The 21,244-nt window shown below is 34.8% G+C and overlaps 1 protein-coding gene and 1 long non-coding RNA gene across 2 annotated transcripts in view; one reads left to right on the forward strand and one right to left on the reverse strand.

The window, feature by feature from the left end:
* Positions 1–208: 208 nt before the first annotated feature.
* ZIC3 (Zic family zinc finger 3) lies at positions 209–4,003 on the reverse strand. The gene is made up of 3 exons (XM_077490410.1): positions 2,845–4,003; positions 1,652–1,815; positions 209–1,102 (listed from the first exon to the last, which is right to left on the reverse strand). Exons 1-3 carry the CDS (start codon positions 3,815–3,817, stop codon positions 914–916), a joined length of 1,326 nt encoding a protein of 441 aa, XP_077346536.1. The 5' UTR covers positions 3,818–4,003; the 3' UTR covers positions 209–913.
* A 1,055-nt stretch (positions 4,004–5,058) lies between these two features.
* The window catches only part of LOC143991527 (uncharacterized), a 217,651-nt gene continuing 201,465 nt past the window's right edge, over positions 5,059–21,244 (forward strand). Inside the window, exon 1 of the long non-coding RNA XR_013277463.1 lies at positions 5,059–5,541. This is a non-coding gene — a long non-coding RNA (uncharacterized LOC143991527). The remainder of the gene's footprint in view (positions 5,542–21,244) is intronic.

Below are 21,244 nucleotides of genomic sequence, written 5' to 3' on the forward strand. Positions count from 1 at the left end.
GCCTGAAAGATTGTGAAGGGTAAATTTATTACACCTACCACTTAAAATATATTTTAGCTACACTGGCATGTCTTTGATATATATCTGAGTTGCCTAGACAGCTACAAAAAACAATATTAGTAAATGTTTAAAGTAGCACCATTAAGAAATGTTTTTCACAACAATCTTAAACAATAGAAAAAAAATTGCTAGACAAATTAAAACTTGATTTTTTTCAAAACAATAAATTTTAATGCTAAAGCAGTTATAACCAAAAGCTATACAGAGTTTTGTTAGAAAACTTTTTTTCATAAATATTGTTCAGTTCCCGGCACTTGTATCAATAATTAAATTACAAACGATAAATATGGCATCATGGATATATTTACAAAAGTTCTTACAAAAGGCAACTGTATACTAAATGGTCACAATCTGTGAATGAACACACGTCCCATCCTGAAAATATACCCAACAACAGCTTTGACCCTATCAGACAAGGAATACATTCACAAGTGTAATGCTTTGAGAAATTTCAAGACATAACAAGACTTTGGCACTGTTTAAGAATGTGAGATTATAACAATCACCATAAAGGTGTAAAGATTTTTTTTCTGTTAAATACACCATTTAAAAAACTTTCTATAGTTTGTTTAGGAAAATAAAAATGTAATGTTGTTAAAATGAAAGAAAAGTAAGATAAGGAATGTAAATGCCAAAATATGTTTTCAGATCCTGAGAATAGGACAGAATTAGTCCACGGCCTTCTTTAGGAATAAAACAAATCTTCCAGGGTAAGTTCATTATACAAAACAAAGCCCTATACTGTTGTTTGTGTCATAAATGTCATTACCATCCTGGAAGAACAACCAGCTTGGTCACTAAGTTTGATTTGGTCCTTTTATTGAGCAAGATTGTGCCTTTGTAAAAAATGTTTTCAGACATACCACTCGTTAAAATTTGGTGGAAGTAATCCTGGATTGTGAGTGTTGCTGTTAGTCTGAATTACTGCTGAAGTAGTTTTGGAAGTTTCCTCACTACTGGCTGATACCATGGCTGGTGGGGTGGCAGATTCATAACCTGAGCTGGCAGCTGGCGATGAATCAGACCCTTGAGATTCATGTACCTAAACAGAAACAAGAAAAAAATAATTACACTCATAATTCCTTTGAAGGTGTCAAAACGTTATGGCCTAGTAAAAAAGAATTTACATAAATATATACACAGTAAGGCCTTAGGATCAATTTGAGACCAGTACTGTTGAATTCATAACAAATTGCCTATTTTGAAAATGATGACAATGTTGTCTGCTATTGTCAATAAAAAGGAGAAATCTTCCCTGTTTTTTTTTTTTTTACTATTTGTACAAGATATTAATTGATTTAAAGTTTTATCATAAAATAGCATAATATATTTTAAAGATCCTAAAAATATAATAGCGTATGTAAAAATATCTGACCAAAATATTATAATTTAAACAAAATATAGCTATGCTGTTTTTTAGATTTTGCTAAATATATAATATTTATAATTTGTCAAAAGCATACTTTAAAATGTAGTAACAAGCAACAGCAACCACCAAGTGATACATTTAGTACTATGTATTATTATTAATATTAATAATAATAACAATAATAATACATATTTGTAGTAATAATAATAACAATAATATTACCTTCATGTGTTTCCTTAGAGAGCTGGGATGTGTGTAGGACTTATCACATACTTTGCAGATGTATGGTTTGTCTGATGTATGCACATGCATATGCTTTTTCCTGTCACTGCTGTTTGCAAACCGTCGATCGCATCCTTCAAACTCACACTTGAAGGGCTTCTCACCTGATGGAAGGATAAAGTGAATGTTATGTAGCTGGAGTTGTAGAATATAATTCCAGTTATTGCTGGTCTACATTTTACAGTTTCGCCCCTTTGGATTCCCCTTAATGAAATTCACATTGCTGGCCCAGACTGGACAATTTCCTTGCTAAATATTCCCATACGTTATCTGCATATCATGTTGAAATATTTAACAAGCCAAGCTGATGTTTAATAGGATGCAAAAAATAACATTACGAGCCCTTTACAATAGGGCTAAACTGCCATCTTTCAGATATATTGGATATGAGTTTTACATAATAGCAGTTTAAGCAGGACGTTTTAAGAATACAGTACCCACAGTTTCTAGTCAAGCCACAATATCTATTAGTATATATCAGTTTTTATAACTGTAGGCAAGCATTTTCATCCAGACATGTTATATGAGGACAGTAATGGATGCTATTCTGCTCTTCCTAAACTCACTTAGCTTGCAAGGAGTTTAATTAAACACAGGATTCCAAATAAAAATACTTTAACAAAAGTATCACTGCTTTAATTAGGAGATGTGCCAATCAAGAGTAAGAAAAAGAGCGGAAGTAAGTGAAAATGAGATTTAATTAGCATTTCTATAGTTTACTTAACAGTATGCAAGGAACCAAACTGCTTTGGAAGTGAATCATCACTCAACAAACACTTATTTGTTCATTGCATGTAAGAGACAAGACAACAAAGAAGGAAGAATATGCTAATAATATTGTCTTAAACTAATCAACTCTGTTTTGTTTATTGTCAAGGTTTGATTTTAAACAGCAGACCAACACATTTAAATAACAATGCGAAAAAAAGTATCAGTTTCAGTGTAAAAATCATAATTATATACTGATTTACAGATGCAGGCCTAAAGCAAAAACATGTAAAAAAAAAAGGAATGAAAACACACACACACACATATATATATATATATATATATATATATATATATATATATATTCTGTGTAAATTGCATATAAATAAAATATAAATATATATGTATATGTCGCAATCCCTTACCTGTATGAGTTCTTTTGTGGATCTTTAGATTTTCTGATCGTGCAAAGATTTTCCCACATCCAGGAAAGGGACATGGAAAAGGTTTTTCTCCAGTGTGAACCCTTATGTGATTAACCAGTTTGTACTTTGCCTTAAAGGATTTTCCTCCCCTAGGACATTCCTCCCAGTAGCAAATGTGATTAGTTTGTTCTGGTCCCCCAACATGTTCCATTGTCATATGTGTAACCAGCTCATGCATGCTGCTGAATGTCCTGTCGCAGGCTTTCTGCGGTCGGTTCATTGGTGATTCCTCTAGCCACTTACATGATAATTCTTGTTTGATAGGTTGCCTCATATATCTAAAAAATGCCCCTGGGCCATGATGAGCTGCCACATTCATGCCCATATTCATGTGGTTGTAGTTGTGAAACTGGGCAGCAGCATAATGATCTGTCCTGGGACTAGGCACAGCTCTGTAAGGATCTGGACGTCCAAAAATGTCTCCTCTAAGACCTAAATGCATTTGTCCATTTACCACATGTCCATTAGGTGAAGTGTGGCTGGAGCTTTGTTCGTGGAGTCCAGGAAAGATCAGGTGTCCTGGAGGTTCTGTGATTGCAGGGGGTCCATGGCTGGCAAAAAGTCCATGCTGACCCCCTGGTGAGGCAGCATCTCCAATTGCAGAATTCCGATTTCGGAAAAGAAAATCTCTAGTGGAGTTAAAAGCAGCACCTCCATAAGATGGCACCTGCCCAGCGTGGTGCCCGAGCGCGTTGGCATATCCAGATGCCTGCGGGGTAAAAGCTGAGCTCTGGCTTGAGGAGAGATCATGACTGGCTGGACTAAGCTTGAAAGCCGCAGCATGTGAAGGTTCAGCAAATGGATTAAGCCCCATGCCAGCATCTCGGCTGGACATTTCATGATGGCGAGATGTCCCAAACCCTCCAACTCCCAGGGAGGGAAATTGAGGTCCTCCATCTAGAAGCATTGTCATGAATGAGCCAGAGCAATGCAGACTTTCTGAATGGTCAACACAAGATGCAGTTCATGCAGAAGCACTGATTAGAAAAAAAAAAAAAAAAAAGTTTTGCTTTTATTCCTTTTGCTTGTAGAAATCCAGGAAACTGTTCACCCTCTCCAACAGAGTAATGTCCTTGGACTGATAAAGTCAATCACTCACTCCTCACACATAAACCAACTCAGGAGGCAGTCTGAGCTGCACCAATAGAAACTCAGCTGGGGGAGTGTCATGCGAGCCCAGCCCCAGGCACCCATTTGCCTGTGAACTCTTGATTGACAGAGTTTAGCATTGAATATGGCAGCTTCACTAATATCTATGCCCTGATTGGTCTACTCAGGTTTAGTATTTGCAGGTAAGCTTAACCCTTCTGCTGCTGCAAGTGATATATGTATATATTTAGAAAATATATATGTGAAAGGCTTCTCCAGCACTGCATGTGTTAAAAGATTAGGCAAGCCCAAATATTTGTCTGCGAGATTTCTAATTTAGGGATGACGCTAACAATCCTTCTAAACATCACAAACCTGTGATCAGTCTGTAAACCGTTACCTTTCAGTGATCCTGTTTAAGACATTCTGAAGCCATTTACTAGTTAAAATAACAGATAATTTTAGCAGCAGAAAAATGAAAGGGATGCACATCATATCCTGTATCTTGGGGATTTTTTTCATGATTTTGTATATTGTAGGTTTTTTTTTCTCCATGATTTTGTTTTCTTTGTACTGTAACTCTCAAGTTACAGTATATGTGCATTGTGTGTAGCTTGTGTTATAACTGTCCTACTGCTTAAAATCACACTCATATTTGGAGTACTAAGGGGAAGTTGCTTATTCATATTATATGGTATTGTAATTTAAACTAAAATTAACAAATTATATAATAATATTTTATAGACATGCAAAGCTACATGTCCTTTGCTTTATTTAATATTATTTTTATTAAAATTATTATTTAAGAAATGCATAGCGAAAGACTTGGTTTGATTAGCTGTTTATGACTCCTAATTTTTCCCTAGTGACAAAAAGAGTAAAGAGTTAACTGCCTGCTGAAGACAAAGAAGAGTGTGAGGATCCCTGTTGTGTTTGTTTTCTGAGTTAGGATTTTAAAACTTCACAGAGCAGTTTTATGAGGGAAAAATGCATATGATCACACAATACCTTCATCATATAACCAGCACTAAGACACAGAGAAAAGGTTTAAAAAAAAAAAAAAAAGAAAAATACAGCATTTGTCTAGCAATGATTATAAGCTTTAGACAGCTCTATAAATTCCATCCTTTTCTGTATGGGAAAGCATTTGCAAAGAACTATAGGGAGTAAGATTGAGAATAAAAGAGAGAGAGAAAGATGGCCGTAATTGTAATATCCTGAGATTTGCTGAGCCCAAAAGTCTGTCTATTGAGCCACTTTCACAGGATTGTCGCTGTCTCTCTGCAGGAAACATAAAATCTGATCAAGTTCAGAGACGCATTGAGAGACTGCTTCAAGCAGTGCTTTATAACTGCAGTCTTTTCACATCCTTCCCCCCAATCAGCCCCAGGAAAGAGTTCACATTCTTTATTTTAGAGTTTTGCAAAAAAAAAAAAGAAAAAAAACTCCACCCCTATAAAAATCAGCCTCACTACTAATGCCATGTCTCATCAAAACCAATCAAAATTCATGCTACACATCCAACAAGAACACACTAAAAGTTGAAAGGTGAGTCCCTCTTCTCTTAAATCATTGCATTTTAAACTGTGTTTTAGCCTAGTTTGCCGTATATTTGTTAGTCTTAGCTGTGGTATAGCATGTCTTCAAGGATGAGGCAGAGATGTAGAGATCTTATTTTTTGGACTGCAGGAGAACCTGCATTTGCAGCTTGAATGCCTGGGAACTTGTTTTTTTTTTTTTTTTTTTTTGATGGACGCAAAGCTTATCCCAATGCAGTTCTAGGCTTTGATGTTCCTTTGGTGAATGCAGTACATTTCAAATGCCCCCCTAGTCACAGAGACTCCTATAGAAAGCCGCAAAGGTTTATGGTGATTCTCTTGTTCTTTCATAGGTGTCAGCAAAGTTTTTCAAACATATCCCCTTTCAGTAGTTTATTGGCCTGTTCCAAAGCAAATTGCTGTTTTTTGTTACCTGTTTATGTGACTGAGTACACACTCAACATTGTTTTGATGAGATAATTCATTAGGCTAGGCATATGTTGTCTTGATTCTGTGACAGAAAAAGAACATAATTTAATTAGACCATCAAGTGAAAATATATTGTCAAGGGTATGTGAAGTTGTCGTCTTGTAACCAGTATGGATAAATGACCTTTGCTGTTTTCGAAGCCTGAGCAGTAGTCCTAATGTCTCCTTCGATTTTTGACACTTCATAACAGTACACTTTACTTTCAAGTTAAACAGAAAAAAAAACTGCAGCTGAATATGGTGGTGTTTTGTGACACTGGTTTTACTTTCAGTGTCTTCCCTTTCTGGGAGGTAAATTTATCCAGATGTGTGAAGACCTTTTCTGTGAAAATAAACACTTGTTTAAATATAAAATGCATGCTCTGTCATTTAACATTTTATAAGATCCTTAACGAGGTGGAATGCAATATTCAGCACCCCTAGTGATAAAAACACTAGCTTAACAATATTTTCATATATATATAATGTTTGTGTCCGTGTGTGATATATATATATATATATATATATATATATATATATATATATATAAATATGTATGTGAGTTATGTGTGTGTGTGTATGTGTGTGACTTTACTATAAAATAAGGATTAATACACTCATCTAAACATGTGGATTACATTCAGTATCATCCATTCATGTAAATTATCATTATCATTTTAATATCGTACATACTTTAATGTGAATTGTCATCATTTATACCACAGCTTAAAAGTTGGCATGTCAGAAAAAGTCACTATATATATATATATATATATATATATATATATATATATATATATATATTAACATAGTAGTAGTAGTAGTAGTATATTATGTTGTATTGTATGTGTACACTTAAGCCTGGTTCACATCATAATTTCTGCATTCTGGATGCACTTCTGTATGAGTGTTTTTGATGCAATTGTATTGCATTCAGATGCATTTTAATGCTTTTTTGATGCGTTCCAGTGCACCCCCCCCTCCTCTTTTTTGTCTTCATCTCAGTTGAGGACAATTGAAGACATTTTCGCTTTGGTGCATTTGTATGTGTGTTGCCACGTTCCAGATGTGTTCCAAACAAAATAACCACAACATGGTCTTCTTTTGTTGACTGCTCTGGAACGCACTGCACTGGTGTGACCTAGAACCATTGGAATCCATGTTAAACACTGTCAATGCGTCTTTGATGCAGAACAAAAACACACTAGGAATGCATATGGTGCGAACCAGCCCTTACAATTAATCACCAGGAAAAAATGACATGTACATACATATACACATACACACACACTCTATTCATATAATTAAGATGGTCACAACTTTATAGTTAGAACATAAAAAATATATAAGTATATTGTATTAAACTGGATCAGCTGTTATTTTATTTCCTTAACATTAAAAAATGTGTATTGCCTATTTCAAATATATATATATATATATATATATATATATATATATATATATATATTAAATAATATTATCTAGTGCTATACTTTTATATGGCAATATGTTAGATATGTAGATATCACCTTGTCCTCATTTATAATCAGTTCCAATCCCGGTCTACATTAAAAGTTACTTCATTTTTTTTTCTTATTCTAATAACTTATGTGTATATGACTTGTTCATCTGTATATGTATTGTAATTGTGAAATAATTAAAGGCAAACTAGGAGCAAATTAGGCATTTTCATTGTTAGTGTCAATCAGTTCAGTCTAATCACATGTACACTTGAACTTCGAAGGGACATATTGAAGTAAACAGGGCCTTGGGTGACAAGAGAAAGTGAGAGGAATGACTGTTGACAAAAACTTTGTCTTACAAAGAAATCAGGACTTCCTAACGGAATGTAGACACTTACTCTTGATGCTTAACATTCATTCACTGTCTATGGGTCAATCTATAAAGGAAGAAGAGAAAGGCAGACATAGAAAAAAGTGAGAGAGGCAGCGGAGAGGTGTTAGTCAACCAGGAGACGAGCTCCAAAAAGGAAAGCCTGAGAAATGTCCATGTAAACCACAGGTTCTTTCAAGTAAAATAAATAACACTGGTAAATATGTCAGTTAGTTTAGCTGATCATTACGTCCTTTGTGGTTGGAGCACTGTTGAGGTAAAAATGAGACAACCTTTAAGGCCTACTTTAATGTATATTTATCAAACACCTAGTATTGTTTCTGAAACAACACTGATCAATTGCTCTGATTTATAATATATCTTATGACTCTGACTAAAGAAGTTAAAAAAAAAATCTGCTTTGGTGAGAAATGTAGGTAATTGAATATTCTGGAAGCCTCCCTTGAAGTAGAGAAAGAATCTGATGGATTACGTAAAATCTTCAATCATAAGGTCGTCCATTGACGCTAAAGGGCTTACACATCCAATCCATGGCTAACATGTGGTGTGTGTTAGGTAGTTGTTTTGAAATATTATATCCATATTCAAAGTATGCAGACATTGCATATTGACAGATAAATATGATATATTGCCACGGAAAATAAACATTGCTTGTACATTTCAGTATTTTATTTTATTGATCTCTCTTAAACTCTTTCCTACCCAGTATTGGTAATGCATACTGAGTTAGTATCTGACTAAATAGCAGAGTCATTGGAATATTAGCTGGAATATTAAAGGCTTACACTGGTGTGCTAAACATGTTAAATCCATCTAATGTGCTTTGTCTTTTAGGCAGACAACGCAGTCTTCCTGTCTCAAAGCATATTCTATTCTTCGTCTATATCAATATCTTTCTAACATGCGACTGTGTCATAATCAAACAAATTTTATAATAAAGTTCATAATACCTTTAGCAGCATACGATATGGTCTGTAAACTGGTTTAAGAACTGACTGCTGATATGTGTGGTGCAGCTATGAAACTAACATGGTTTCCACTCACTCTGTTCCACACATAAACCCTGGCTCTAAGACTGGTCTGCTCTTGTTTAGGTGTTTCTTGCGTGTGTGGTATGTTTAGCAGAGAATAAAAGAAAGTTGAGAATATCTCAATCAGTGATGAGGTGACCTGTGACCTAGAGGGTGCTTTTTATTGTGCTAGTTCTTTTGAGGGGGACACACAGTTTATTGACCCTTTCAGTGGATGTTTGCCCTGAGGGGAATCCACAAGCACCAAGTTACTTATACATAGGGCAGCTAAGCTCGCTGCCTCTACACCCACAGTATTTAGTGCTATAGTACAAGCACTCTTCCCCTTGTGGAATGAGTAAATGTGTATATAATGTATGTATATATATATATATATATATATATATATATATATATATATATATATATATATATATATATATATACACATTTTCATATGTTTAACCAGACATTTAATTTTAACATAGTGATTTATCATTATAAATATAATCATTTACAGAACATGTAACCTTTTTCAATATCTATGCACACGTTACTTGAACAGATCACGCATGTGAACAGATTAGGGAAGTACTTTTTTTTTCTTTGAAATTAAATTTTCTTTAAGACGTAAGCAAGACTTTGCTGACCACTGTTACACTTCATAAATCCCCTCTATCTTTTAACATGCAGATCTATCTGTCTTTTTGATTTGTTATATATATTACTCATATGTGTTATTATTTCTTTCCTAATTTATTATTCTGTGTAACATCTTTACAAATCATAGATAAAGAGATATGATGAGATGTACCCATTTATATATTTTTTAATTATATGTATATATAAATCATATGTACATCTAAGTGCTGAATCATGGGTGGATATTCCTGAAGTGTACCTATTGAATTATAATTAATGTTTATGTGCCCTAAACGTATAGCATGATATATGTTTTTATTTATGTACATGTGGCACTACAATCATGTGCCATGCGAATTACTACATACGTATGTTTATAATATTGCATATCATGTTTTCATAATTCATAAAAATACTATTTTATTTAGCAATGAGGGTTCAAGAGAAATTAATAGGGCAGTAGATGCAAACTATTGTGCAAGCAAATTATATGTGCAAGAAAAGATTGTCAGCAGTGCAAAAGTTTATTTGTGCTCATGCTTACGCAGCTTTCAGTTTAATAGTGACCGTACATAACCTTATATGTGCAAGTGACAGGACAGGAAAAATTTGAGAAATGCTTGTGAGAGTTGGGGAACTATTGGCCCATGCATTGGTTACTTAAGGAAGCAGGCAATATCACACACAGACATTTTCCAGCATGTAAAAAAAAAAAAAATGTTTGTGAGTTTCATCCTATAAACAAACATACTGTTTAAGCGCTATTAAATGTATGAGTGCAATAATTATATACATACTAAATGTTAGAAAATCTCTATGCAGCTGGATGGCAGTCAATTCCTTGTCTACGGAGAAAAGAGAAATATGCTTTCATTGCATATGTGCCACATCTGCATTTTGGCTGATATAGAGAAGATTACTGCTGGTCCCAGTGATGCACCTAAGGAAATCCAAATGTCTCAGTTTCCCATTACCTTACAGCATGACAATGGAAAGCAATCAGTCAGGTTATGTAGGAGGTTATAAACATTAAAGTACATTTAAGTAGACAGAGGCACTTGCTTTTGCACCCAGTGATACCCAGTTGGTGGGTAAATCATTACAACCTATGGCTTATATTTTTTTATAGAAAAGGCAGCATGGATGATACTGTGCATGCATTACATTTATATATCAGCTGAGTCCAGGAGGAAGATTGTGGCAGGTCCTGGCAGCCCACAGTCCAAGCAGTGAGTAACAATTCACGCATTGCCTATCATACTTGATATGAGGTCTAACTGTTTATGACCAACCAGGTTGGTCAAAAGAGGCATATACAACATTGACACAACTGATTTTTTTGAGGGCCTGGTCACGCTATATGGCTGTACTAGGCAGCCTTGCCCAATGCAGTCCTAGAATATAGACAAGGTACTTTTCCTTGAGTCATATGAGTTCAGTTCAAACCACTGCACTGCTGTGGTGTGTATTGAACAAAATTGTACACGCATTATTGTTTTTCAATGTAGTGTTGCAACCAAATGTTTAAATATAAATGCATGAAATGTTAACTTGTGACATATGAATAAAATTGTCCAAAAAATTACAGTAAACAGTAGAATGTGTCACTTATGATACATTTTCACTGCCCCCTTCAGAGCGCAAACCAGTGACCTTGGTATTACATGGCCACTGGTGCGAATGAGCCCTAAAGGTCATCAGGGAAACAAATGGCAGTTATCTTTTTTTGCGTCTTTAAAATGTAAGAAAAACTAAATCAAAGGGTTAAGCTATGTAAGACTATCAACATAAAAATGAAATAAAATTATAGAACCACCAAAAAAGTGATTTATTTAACTCTTGCGGCTATGGATCATGGAACAAAATTGATGCTGAAGCTGGGCCAGGCTAAGCACAACCATCAGGAATATCACGTACTTTATATAACAACCATATACAGGTATTTTGCTTCAAAACACATTGTGCCATTCTTAGGGTTTATCATAACAATTTTTCCAGACCAGCAAACCTGGGTCCACTTCAAAGAGTGCCTATATAACTGGAGACTTGTCAATTAAAACAAGCATGGTTGATAAGATATTCCTTTAGTAAATCACCCCTTAAACATTTACATCATGAGAAAAAAACTAGCGTTTTAAATACTGTGGCCAGTACCCTATGTATTTCAAATACATATCTCCATGTTACACACTACAGTTATGACACACTACAGTGTTTACAGTAGTACACAGATGCAACACATATATATAAATGAAAGAGCTTGCAATCTTAATAAAGGTAAATAATCATAACATTTAACCTTATAAAACATAACAACACATATAGAATCATCTAAAGACATGTTTTTTACTAAAGCCCTTAAAAAAACGATATGCAGCAGATAGAAATACTTCTGAATGTTATTACTAATGTCTCAAGCTATCTGTTGATTTATACTATTAGCATGAGCTATACCTATATACAGTATTATAAACCTATACATATATATATATATATATATATATATATATATATATAATATATATATATACATACAGTGCCTAGAGGCGATTCAGTTCGCATTGTGCACTATACAAGTATTTCATTCATTCATTCATTTATTCATTCATATATATATATATATATATATATATGTATATATATATATATATATATATATATATATATAAAATTCACAATGCCAATATAAAGTGCAATGTAGTGCATTCAATCCTCACTGTAGAGCTTACAGTATAATGTCCCTACTACAAGTAATGCAATCACTGTTACACATTGTTTAGATTGAAATCATTCAATATATCAGCACAGTCTCTGTGTGGTTGTGACGAGTGCACCCAAAGATACCTATGCAAACATGAAAGAATATAAAAACTCATATCAGTGCCCTGGTTGGAACTGAAGGTATAGTTCTGATGCTGCCAACTAGCAGTGCCAGACATTGCTACCCTGCATAAATGTATATTCTGCAAGACTTTATAAAGCCCATTGGATTATTCTGCTAAATCCCTCCCCTTAACGGAAGTTACAGTCCGGGAGCAGAAAGACCCCTAAACATGTGCATGCTGGTAAGATTTATATAAAAATGTCTGCAAGTGCAACTGTGTTAATCGTCACCATATATAGATTTGCGTCAAACATGCTTTTTACATTGTATCATGTTATATAAGCAAACCTAAACATAATAAAGACTACATTTGACAAGCTTGTATTTATTTCCCATGTTGTTGAATTTTTCAGTAAAAATACATTTAAAAAATATTTGAGGAATTACCTCAACCAATCATGGTACCATCCACCTTCATAGTCTCCGCTTACAGACAGCAAAATAAGATTACACAACAGAATATTTACTTTGTTGATCATACTTATGCCTACCGTTTTTTAATATTTATACTCATTTATTATAAATATGTATGGTATTGAAAAAAAATAATAGCTGGTTTAATACAACACCTATTAGTTTCTTTCATTACCATTAAAAGAGTTGCATTAAAAGAACTCATTGTGTGCTTCTCAAACAAGAATGACATAGAAATATCATGCTTTCCTAAAGTAGAAAGTTAGGCATGCACCACTATATTACTTTAAACTTTATTGACTGGATACCCCAACAAAAAATAAATTAAAAAAAAGAAGACATGAAAATGTGGAAAGAGAGAGACAGAGACAGAGAGGCAGAAAGCCTAATTTACAATACCTGAAGCAAAAAATATGGAAAAATGCAAAAAATACTCATCAACCAGGATTCCATGTAGCTTTGCTCCAGATTTTGTAAAGTAGCCATAGAGTGTAATGCCCCATGCACACTATCAGATTTTCTGCTGATTTTTTCCTTCAGGTTTACCAAAACCATTTAGTGCAAGGGCCTGCCTGATGGCATACAAATTGAAACTCCTAAGGTTTGACCTTATGGTTTTGGTAAATCTGAGGGAAAAACTCAGCAGCAAAACTGATAGTGTGTATGGGGCTTGAGGAAGTGAAATAAAGGAGGGAAGGAGAAGGAAAGGAAGGAAGGAAGGTTGGAAGGAACGAAGGAAGGAAGAAATGAAGGAAGGAAGGAAAGAATCAAAACTTATCTATTCACTATGCACTTTGTGGCTCGCTTTAGTGCTTGTAATTGCTTATATTCTGTCACAAAGATTTTTTGAATCAGGCCAAACAATTAAAAAATCTGGTATGTTTGTTAAACAGAGCAATGCTTTCTAGCCAAAATATGTCAACTTAGATAGTAATTTTCCACTGTTGCAGCTCACTTCCACTTCATATGACCTGGGTTCTGGTAGAAAATTACACAGTCTCGTACATAAGCAATCAAAAGGGTCCCTTGAGCAATTGAGGTCTTCTTTGGACCATGTGGTAAGCCGCCTGATTGTGCGCATGAAAGGTTGAAATCCCCCAGGAAAACAGGCTAAGTCTCTCCATCAAGAGAAGTACAAGACTTGTGCCAGAGTCTTGGCTTTTGTGCTAGTAAAATCGGCGCTGTTCTTTCATGGGTGTGGAGATCCCCTAGGTCCATTGTCAGTTAAAAAACTTGTTTGTGTTCAAAAAAATTTAAGGAAGCCAGTAGGCAGATTAATCTAGTGTGCTATTTATTACTTGCCAACATTCTTTCTGAATACAATAAGGTTACACATTTTTTAGTGGAAATATTTCTGCATTTTTCTGTCTTTAAATTCTTTATTTATATATTCTTTAAATTCTGTCTTTAAATTCTTGCCAAAACCGTGCTTTTTTGCACATATATAAAGGCTGTCCTTGTTGATGTTTTTTATACAGGTGTGCATCTATGTGTGTGGGTGTGTGTGTGTAGTCATTGTAGATATGAAGTTTAAATCTTTATCATTCGATCTCTCATAGTTTTAAAGGAGAGTAATACTAGGTAGATAAATTTATTGTAAGGATATTACTATGTATGTTAACAAGTTTGTATTTCTTTCAAACATCCATTCTAGGAGAAATTTCAAAGGAAAAACAATTATAATGTTGTAGAGTAATGGTCAGTTTAAACTTTTGCACCAAGTGTCCTCTCCTACACTTTAAACTGTACCCGAAGCATAATAAAATATGTATTCAATTTTCCTATGCATTTTTGTGCTGCATTTCTATCAAATACTCCTTGTTGCAGTTTATGTTGATGGTTTCCAGCATATGCCTCTTCCAAAAGGATGAATAGTTTCATATGTAAAATGCACTAAAGGTGCTTTTAATGCATGCAGCTACAAACAAATTGCGTAGTTCCCTCATCTCTGCATAATACATACAGAAACATATCACAAACATGTAAATGATAAAAAGAGTGATTAAAAAAAGGAGCATTTTGAGTTTAGAAGCACCTGGGTCATTCTATTTACTATAAAATGTGAACAGTTCAGCAAATTGCCTCTTAATAAATACATGCTGTACATATTTTATAGTGCAGTTCATTATTCTTATTTTTAGTAATTACTGTAGAAGGCAAACAATATGCTAATTATGTATACTTAAAATAAATATTATGAGAAATAGCTTTTAAAATACATCTACATTTTCTGTTTTCTATTCTGTTCTGTGATATATATATATATATATATATATATATATATATATATAGAGAGAGAGAGAGAGATATTGATATATATGTATATATATCTATAGATATATATCTATATCTATATCCTATATATATATATATATATATATATATATATATATATATATATATATATATATATATATATATATATATATATATATATTAATTATGTCAATTAATAATTTTACACTGAAATTTATACAAGTTACAATAAAGGTATATCAACGTGGATATAGATTAATGTAGTATATTATGCTGACATAATTATTTTTGCACATGACTCTGGAGCATCTATATGCTTTTAAAAGTTCCAATCAGCGTCAGGTAAATGTAAATAAAATTAAAAAAAATGGGACAACTGTATTCTGGGGAAAAGCATACTATCCAATGTTACTTCTTTGAAAAGAAAGTGCAAAACTTTTTTTCACACTGGTTGACTGACTGACACCTTTGCCTTCTTGCAAATCAGAACAAAAGAAAACCAGAAAAGTGAGTAACAGCAGGTAGCTTCTGGAAACCACTGCATATAAATGAACCTACCTTGCTATTAGATTGTATACCTATTTAACCATTCAAAAGCTAACAATTCACCCTTTGACTGTGAATGTCTTGATGAGAACAAATTTAGTTAAGTCATTAACATATGTTTATCTACCATGAAAGATACCTTTTCATATTTAAAACTGCCTTAAATTTTAATTAAAGTCTTAGCTATCAATCATGAACCTCTAATATACAAAGACTGCAGCATTTTATAGCTGGAATTGTAATGCATTTGACTACTAAACACTAATAAAGCTTGTTGAATATTTTTTTGCTATCCATATCATAAGTTATTTATTTATTTTTTTTACTTTTTAGTGGCAGTCATTAAACATAAATCCTTACAAAAAAGCTGAAGTTGAAGGGCTTTAATTAGTCGCAACTCACAATGACAACACTGGTCAATTAGTATTTGTCTGACTTTAATCCTGTTAGTCCCGTTATTCTGTTGTTTAAATTTAGCCCAGATCATAAAACCTATTTCCTTTCAACACCTAAGACACTCTGACCTTCGCCTTGACCCAATGACCCCTTTAAAGAGATAGGGTGACATATTGGAAACTATCTTAGTACATTTGACATTTCTTTTTTTTTCATAATTTTTTTTGAAGCTTGCATTCAGTCTGCTATTTTCCCTTGTAAAAATTAACCTGATCACACAGTAAAACATGTTTTTCTTTAATGTATTAATTAAAAATAAACAAAGTATTATGTCTGAAAATAACCACCACACATTTAAAATAATCTTTTAAATGTATTAGGTTAATTTGTATTAATTTACACAAAACTGGTATCATAAGTCACGTGACCAGCAGCCTGATCTGATGCCGAAAAATGAAAGAGCAGAGGATACCACTGTGTGTTCCTGTGTATTTGCAAGAAAACTAACAATGCACACATGTTTTTGGCAGAAAAATGAAATATTGTACTGATAAAAAAATCATAATAATTGAAGACACACTTCTTTCTTTCATTCTCAAAGCAAACATAACACATTTCTCTACACTATTCGACTCCAAGGATTATCCAACAAGAAGAATCATTACTCTGAATTGGCTTCAAAGTTTCCCTTGAGATGGATTTTTGCAATATGTGCCTTAATGCGAAAAATACATTTTTTTTTAATGCATAGTACTTTTTTGTAAAAATTATTGTAGAATAAATAAAATTATTGCTATTTTCGGAAAATAACAATTTTTTCTTCATTTAGTTTTGCCTGCATTTCAAATGAATATCTTCAATTGATAAAGCAGACTGTTGAATGTTATTTTCTTCTATCGTGCAGCACTTTTCAAAGGATAGTGTGATATATTTTAGAAAAGAGATCAAGCTGTGAAGGTTTGCGTGTCTTCCCTAAACTAAACTAAGCTCTTGTCAATCAAGAAAGCCCCAGTCCAATCACGGTGCCCCTTTCCTGAAAGCACATCATCCTGCTGTGCTTTTATACATCACACTGAAGCATGTTTTGATGCATTTTTGCTATCACTTTTAGGGCTGTGAACTAGAAGAACATAATGCAGCAAACCATTCTCTCGAACAGTTTCTTGCTGAAATCTTGCCTGTGATTTTGCATGCATTGCTTCTAATACGTCCACTCCAAGTACAAACACTGACAAAAAAATAAACATGTCAAAAATAAGTGAATTTGCTTTGTGTAATGTTACCTGGGCTTTGCCTTCTCCTGTTTTAGTGTGCACCCTGGTGGTGACAGGTATGAGTGCTCTGTTATCTTTTACTTACATTGTGTTCTTAGTAAACCCACTCATTTCACCAACAGGGCAAACTGATTCAGTTCCTTATTTGAATTTGCAGTGTAGGCTTGTAAGTTGCTGTAACCAGCAAATAATAGACAAGTTAACTGAAAATCAGTTGCTTTCAGCTGACACATTCTGCTGTTATTGCTATTCACTCTTCTAGTGCAGTTATTTCCCCGTCTTGCAAAGATTTCACACGTTGCATAGTGAGGTGATCGTATACAAATATTTTCAGAAATATCAAATATTTGTGCAAAGCAATCACTTAGTAGCGCATTGAGACAGAAAGGTATGTTTTCCATCAGCCGCCATTTTGTAAGCAATTTTCATGAACAAAAACTAGCTTTTTCACCATGGGAATGCACAGTACTGAAGCAACCAATCAGATTTTATTATTCTTTTTCTGTGGTCAAATCATTAAAGTGGTTGATAACCCACTATGTAAACTTTACACTATCCTCTCTGTTTATTATTATAATCTGCCCTAGTGTCTGTGCCTTATAGGAGGAGGAGAGAGCCAGCCAGTCATGTGGGCACAGAGCGGCATTCTGAAATGAGTTATATAGCTGCATTTTTTTAGAAGGCGCAGACACTGGGGCAGATTACATTAATAAACAGAGAGGATAGTTTAAAAAAATGAACAATAATTTCAGCAGCAGGACGGGCAGGCAGGGAGGGCAGGGGGGAGGACAAGGAGAGGACAGGAGACGCAGCAAATGAAGGAGGCAGGTAAACTGACCATGGTGTCAGGGTTTAACAGCCATGATAAACCATGGTCAATTTACAGGGGGGGCAGAACCAGGCAGGAGCAGACAGGTATTTCAGGTGATACAAGGGGCCAAGTTACACAGCACAAGCACTGCGCTGTATAACATGCTTTAAAGGAACAGAATATGTTTTTTTGTTTTTTTTTTAGACTAACAAACACTTTAAAAGATTATTTTAGGTTTGATTTCATGGGTTACTGCTTATTACTCATTCTCATTGCTATTTTATTTCATTTTTAGTAGGTAGCAAAGTCTTAAATGTTAGTTATATCTATACAGAAATTGTTGAATGATATGAACAAGTGTGTTCCTTAAATATGATCGAAAAAATAACAACAGTACACACTTGTCTGCTTTACAAGAGTACCAACGGGTTGGAAAATAATGTCAAATTTTCCATTTATCTCTGTTGAATGAACAGAAATAAACAGAGCAATTCTGGTGCCAAGTGGTACTGTTACAGAGGCAATATTGGGGAAAATGTCAGGCAAGTGACTATATACAGTACATGCCAGGTGAACAGGGGTTATGTAGCTCTCTGACCATTGGACAGTTTTCTGTTTCATCCACTTGGACAATGGACATTTCTACTGACAATTTCAGTGGCTTGGGCTTTTGATATACAATGTGCATACTTGTCAACATCTGAAATGATGCCACCTAAATATTTATGTCTAAAAATGAAGGCTACTACGTGAAATACTGGCATTATGACAGATCACAAGCTCTACTTATCCAATAAATAATAAATGTTTGTAAGACTGGGGTACTGAGGTGCAGGAGTAGGGGTTACAGGAGCCGCAATGGCTATTGGGCCCTTGTTAAAGGAGTACTATTTGTTGTCGATGCATCCAAACTTTCTTGTATCAGAGGGCAGAAAGGTATTGGCAATATACTGGGCTGGAAAACACAGTTGAAATGCATAGAATAATGAGATATTCAATGTGCCCGTTTCACTTGGTAATGTACAAATACAGAAGACAAGCTGGAAATCACCCCTGCATTCTGACTGAGCTCAATACTGTTCTCCTCCAAATCTCTGTTCTTATGTAATTGAAACTTGTCTGCTTGTCACTCTGCACATTACAAGTGAGTGTTAGAGACAGCAAAAAGTGAAGTGGGTGTAAACCGGGAGTGCCAATGAACAGGATCTGGCCCAAAATCTTCTTTGAGGACTGCACCTCCGACACTGCATTGCTATTTGAAATAAAAGTGCTTTGTCTAGCCCAGGTTATATAATGTGAATTAAACTAACTTGCAAAAAGGTACTTTCCCATATTGCGTTTCAATGTTGTAGCCCAAAGGCATTGCCAAGGGCAACTCTCCAAAACTGGTAAAGGAACAGAGAAATCAGGGTAAGTGAGATATGAGGGACTTATTCCACCAAAGAGGTTTAAAGCAAGAAATAACCAACACAGAGGCCTCAACACATTACCAAATTGGTCATAGTTTGGTAGAGATATGTGTGGCTAGAAGCCCAGGTGTTTGCAGACAGCCTCGGCCAAGAAATCTGTACAAGTCAATGACGTGCTGATTGTCCGCCACTGTAAGCAAGTGTCTACACATCAAGTGGCTATATGCAATTAGGAACAGATGATCATCCCTGGATGCAAACAGATTGTGTCCATCTTGTAACTACTCTATGTGCAGATATATGCATATACTGTACATGCTTACAGTTTCAGATAGTCACAGCTTTTGTCAGCCTGTCATTTGCTTGAACAGGCTTCCTGGTCTCAGCTCTCCACAAACACTAGGGTTCCCATCCACAGATATTTGCTGTATACCTGCTGCACCATAGAAGAATCGGCCATTTGAATGAAGTCTTAGTTTCAAAGACCGTTTTCTCCTACCAAATAAAAGTTGCTTTTCCTTAATAATCTATTCACTGTATACATGTTAACAATTGAAATCAGTATTAAGTCAGGGATAACTTTGCAGCATGTTTTCTTAGGTGACAATAGATCATGATCTGATGTTGTCAAAAGTGACTATAGCTCTGTTGGTATCAGGGGCATATCAACCGAGAGGCAAATAAAGCGTGTGCCTCAGGTGGTGTTTTTTTTTGGGGGGGTGGTGCTGCCCCCAGGCAGAGATGGTGGTCAGTTCTCTTGTAGTAGAAATTGGAGTGCCTTACTAGCTGCTCGATTGTTATTATAAGTAGCTGGAGGAGACACCCGGCTCTCTTGGGCTCTCCCACCCCAACAGGAAACCCGAACGACCAGCCAGCGCATCCACCGGCTGGCCAGACAGCCAAAGAGGGCCAGAATTGGCTTTTCATAACAGTAAATCGCAAACGATGACATGACATCACTTCCGGTTTACTTGTTAATCATTAGCACCAGTTTTAAAAATCGAAAGCATTCAAAAACACTGATCTTGGTGTTTTGAATGCCTTTAATTGCAGAGAAGGGATCTGGGGTCTTATAGAATAAAGAGTAGCTGTCACATGCCTATTGCTGTCACAAGGATGTTTACATTCCTTGTGACAGCAATAAAAATGATTAAATAAAAAAAATAAAAGCAAGTTTAAAAAAAAAATTATAATAAAAAAAAGCTTGCGCACAAAGGTGGATACACATGTCGGTTCTGCATGTATGCAAACAGCGATCATCTCACACATATGAGGTATCACTGCGAACGTCAGATCATGAACAGTAATATTTTGTATGTCACTTGGACAAATCTTGTCTCAGAGTCTGATGATGAAGCAGCAGCTGTTCACTTTGAATGGCCATATACCGTGGCTGGGGTGGGATAAATTTAGATGGGTGCACCCAATTTTAGTCTTGTCTAGGGCCAAACAAAACCAAAATACACCACTGGTTGGTATACTGTGTCTGTAACGCTTAGGATGCAATAGTAAAATCCAGCTTCTGGGGCTTTTCGTAAATGTCGAATTTATGTACACAGCAACTCAATTTTGTATATGTAATCTCAGCCCAGCTGAAGATTCTGCGGGGAAAACAAGTTTTCTAAATCCAAATAGAGTAAAACATTAATAGCAGTAGGAAGACCTTGCCACAGAGCAGTTATACAAATATCGAGTCTATATTTTACATTTGTTTGGGACCAAATTATTTGGATGTTCTTCTCTGCCCCAC

This window comes from Lithobates pipiens, unplaced genomic scaffold (genome assembly GCF_037356315.1).
Source record: "Lithobates pipiens isolate NorthernLeopardFrog02 unplaced genomic scaffold, aLitPip1_a1.2 Scaffold_1, whole genome shotgun sequence".
NCBI lineage: Eukaryota > Metazoa > Chordata > Amphibia > Anura > Ranidae > Lithobates > Lithobates pipiens.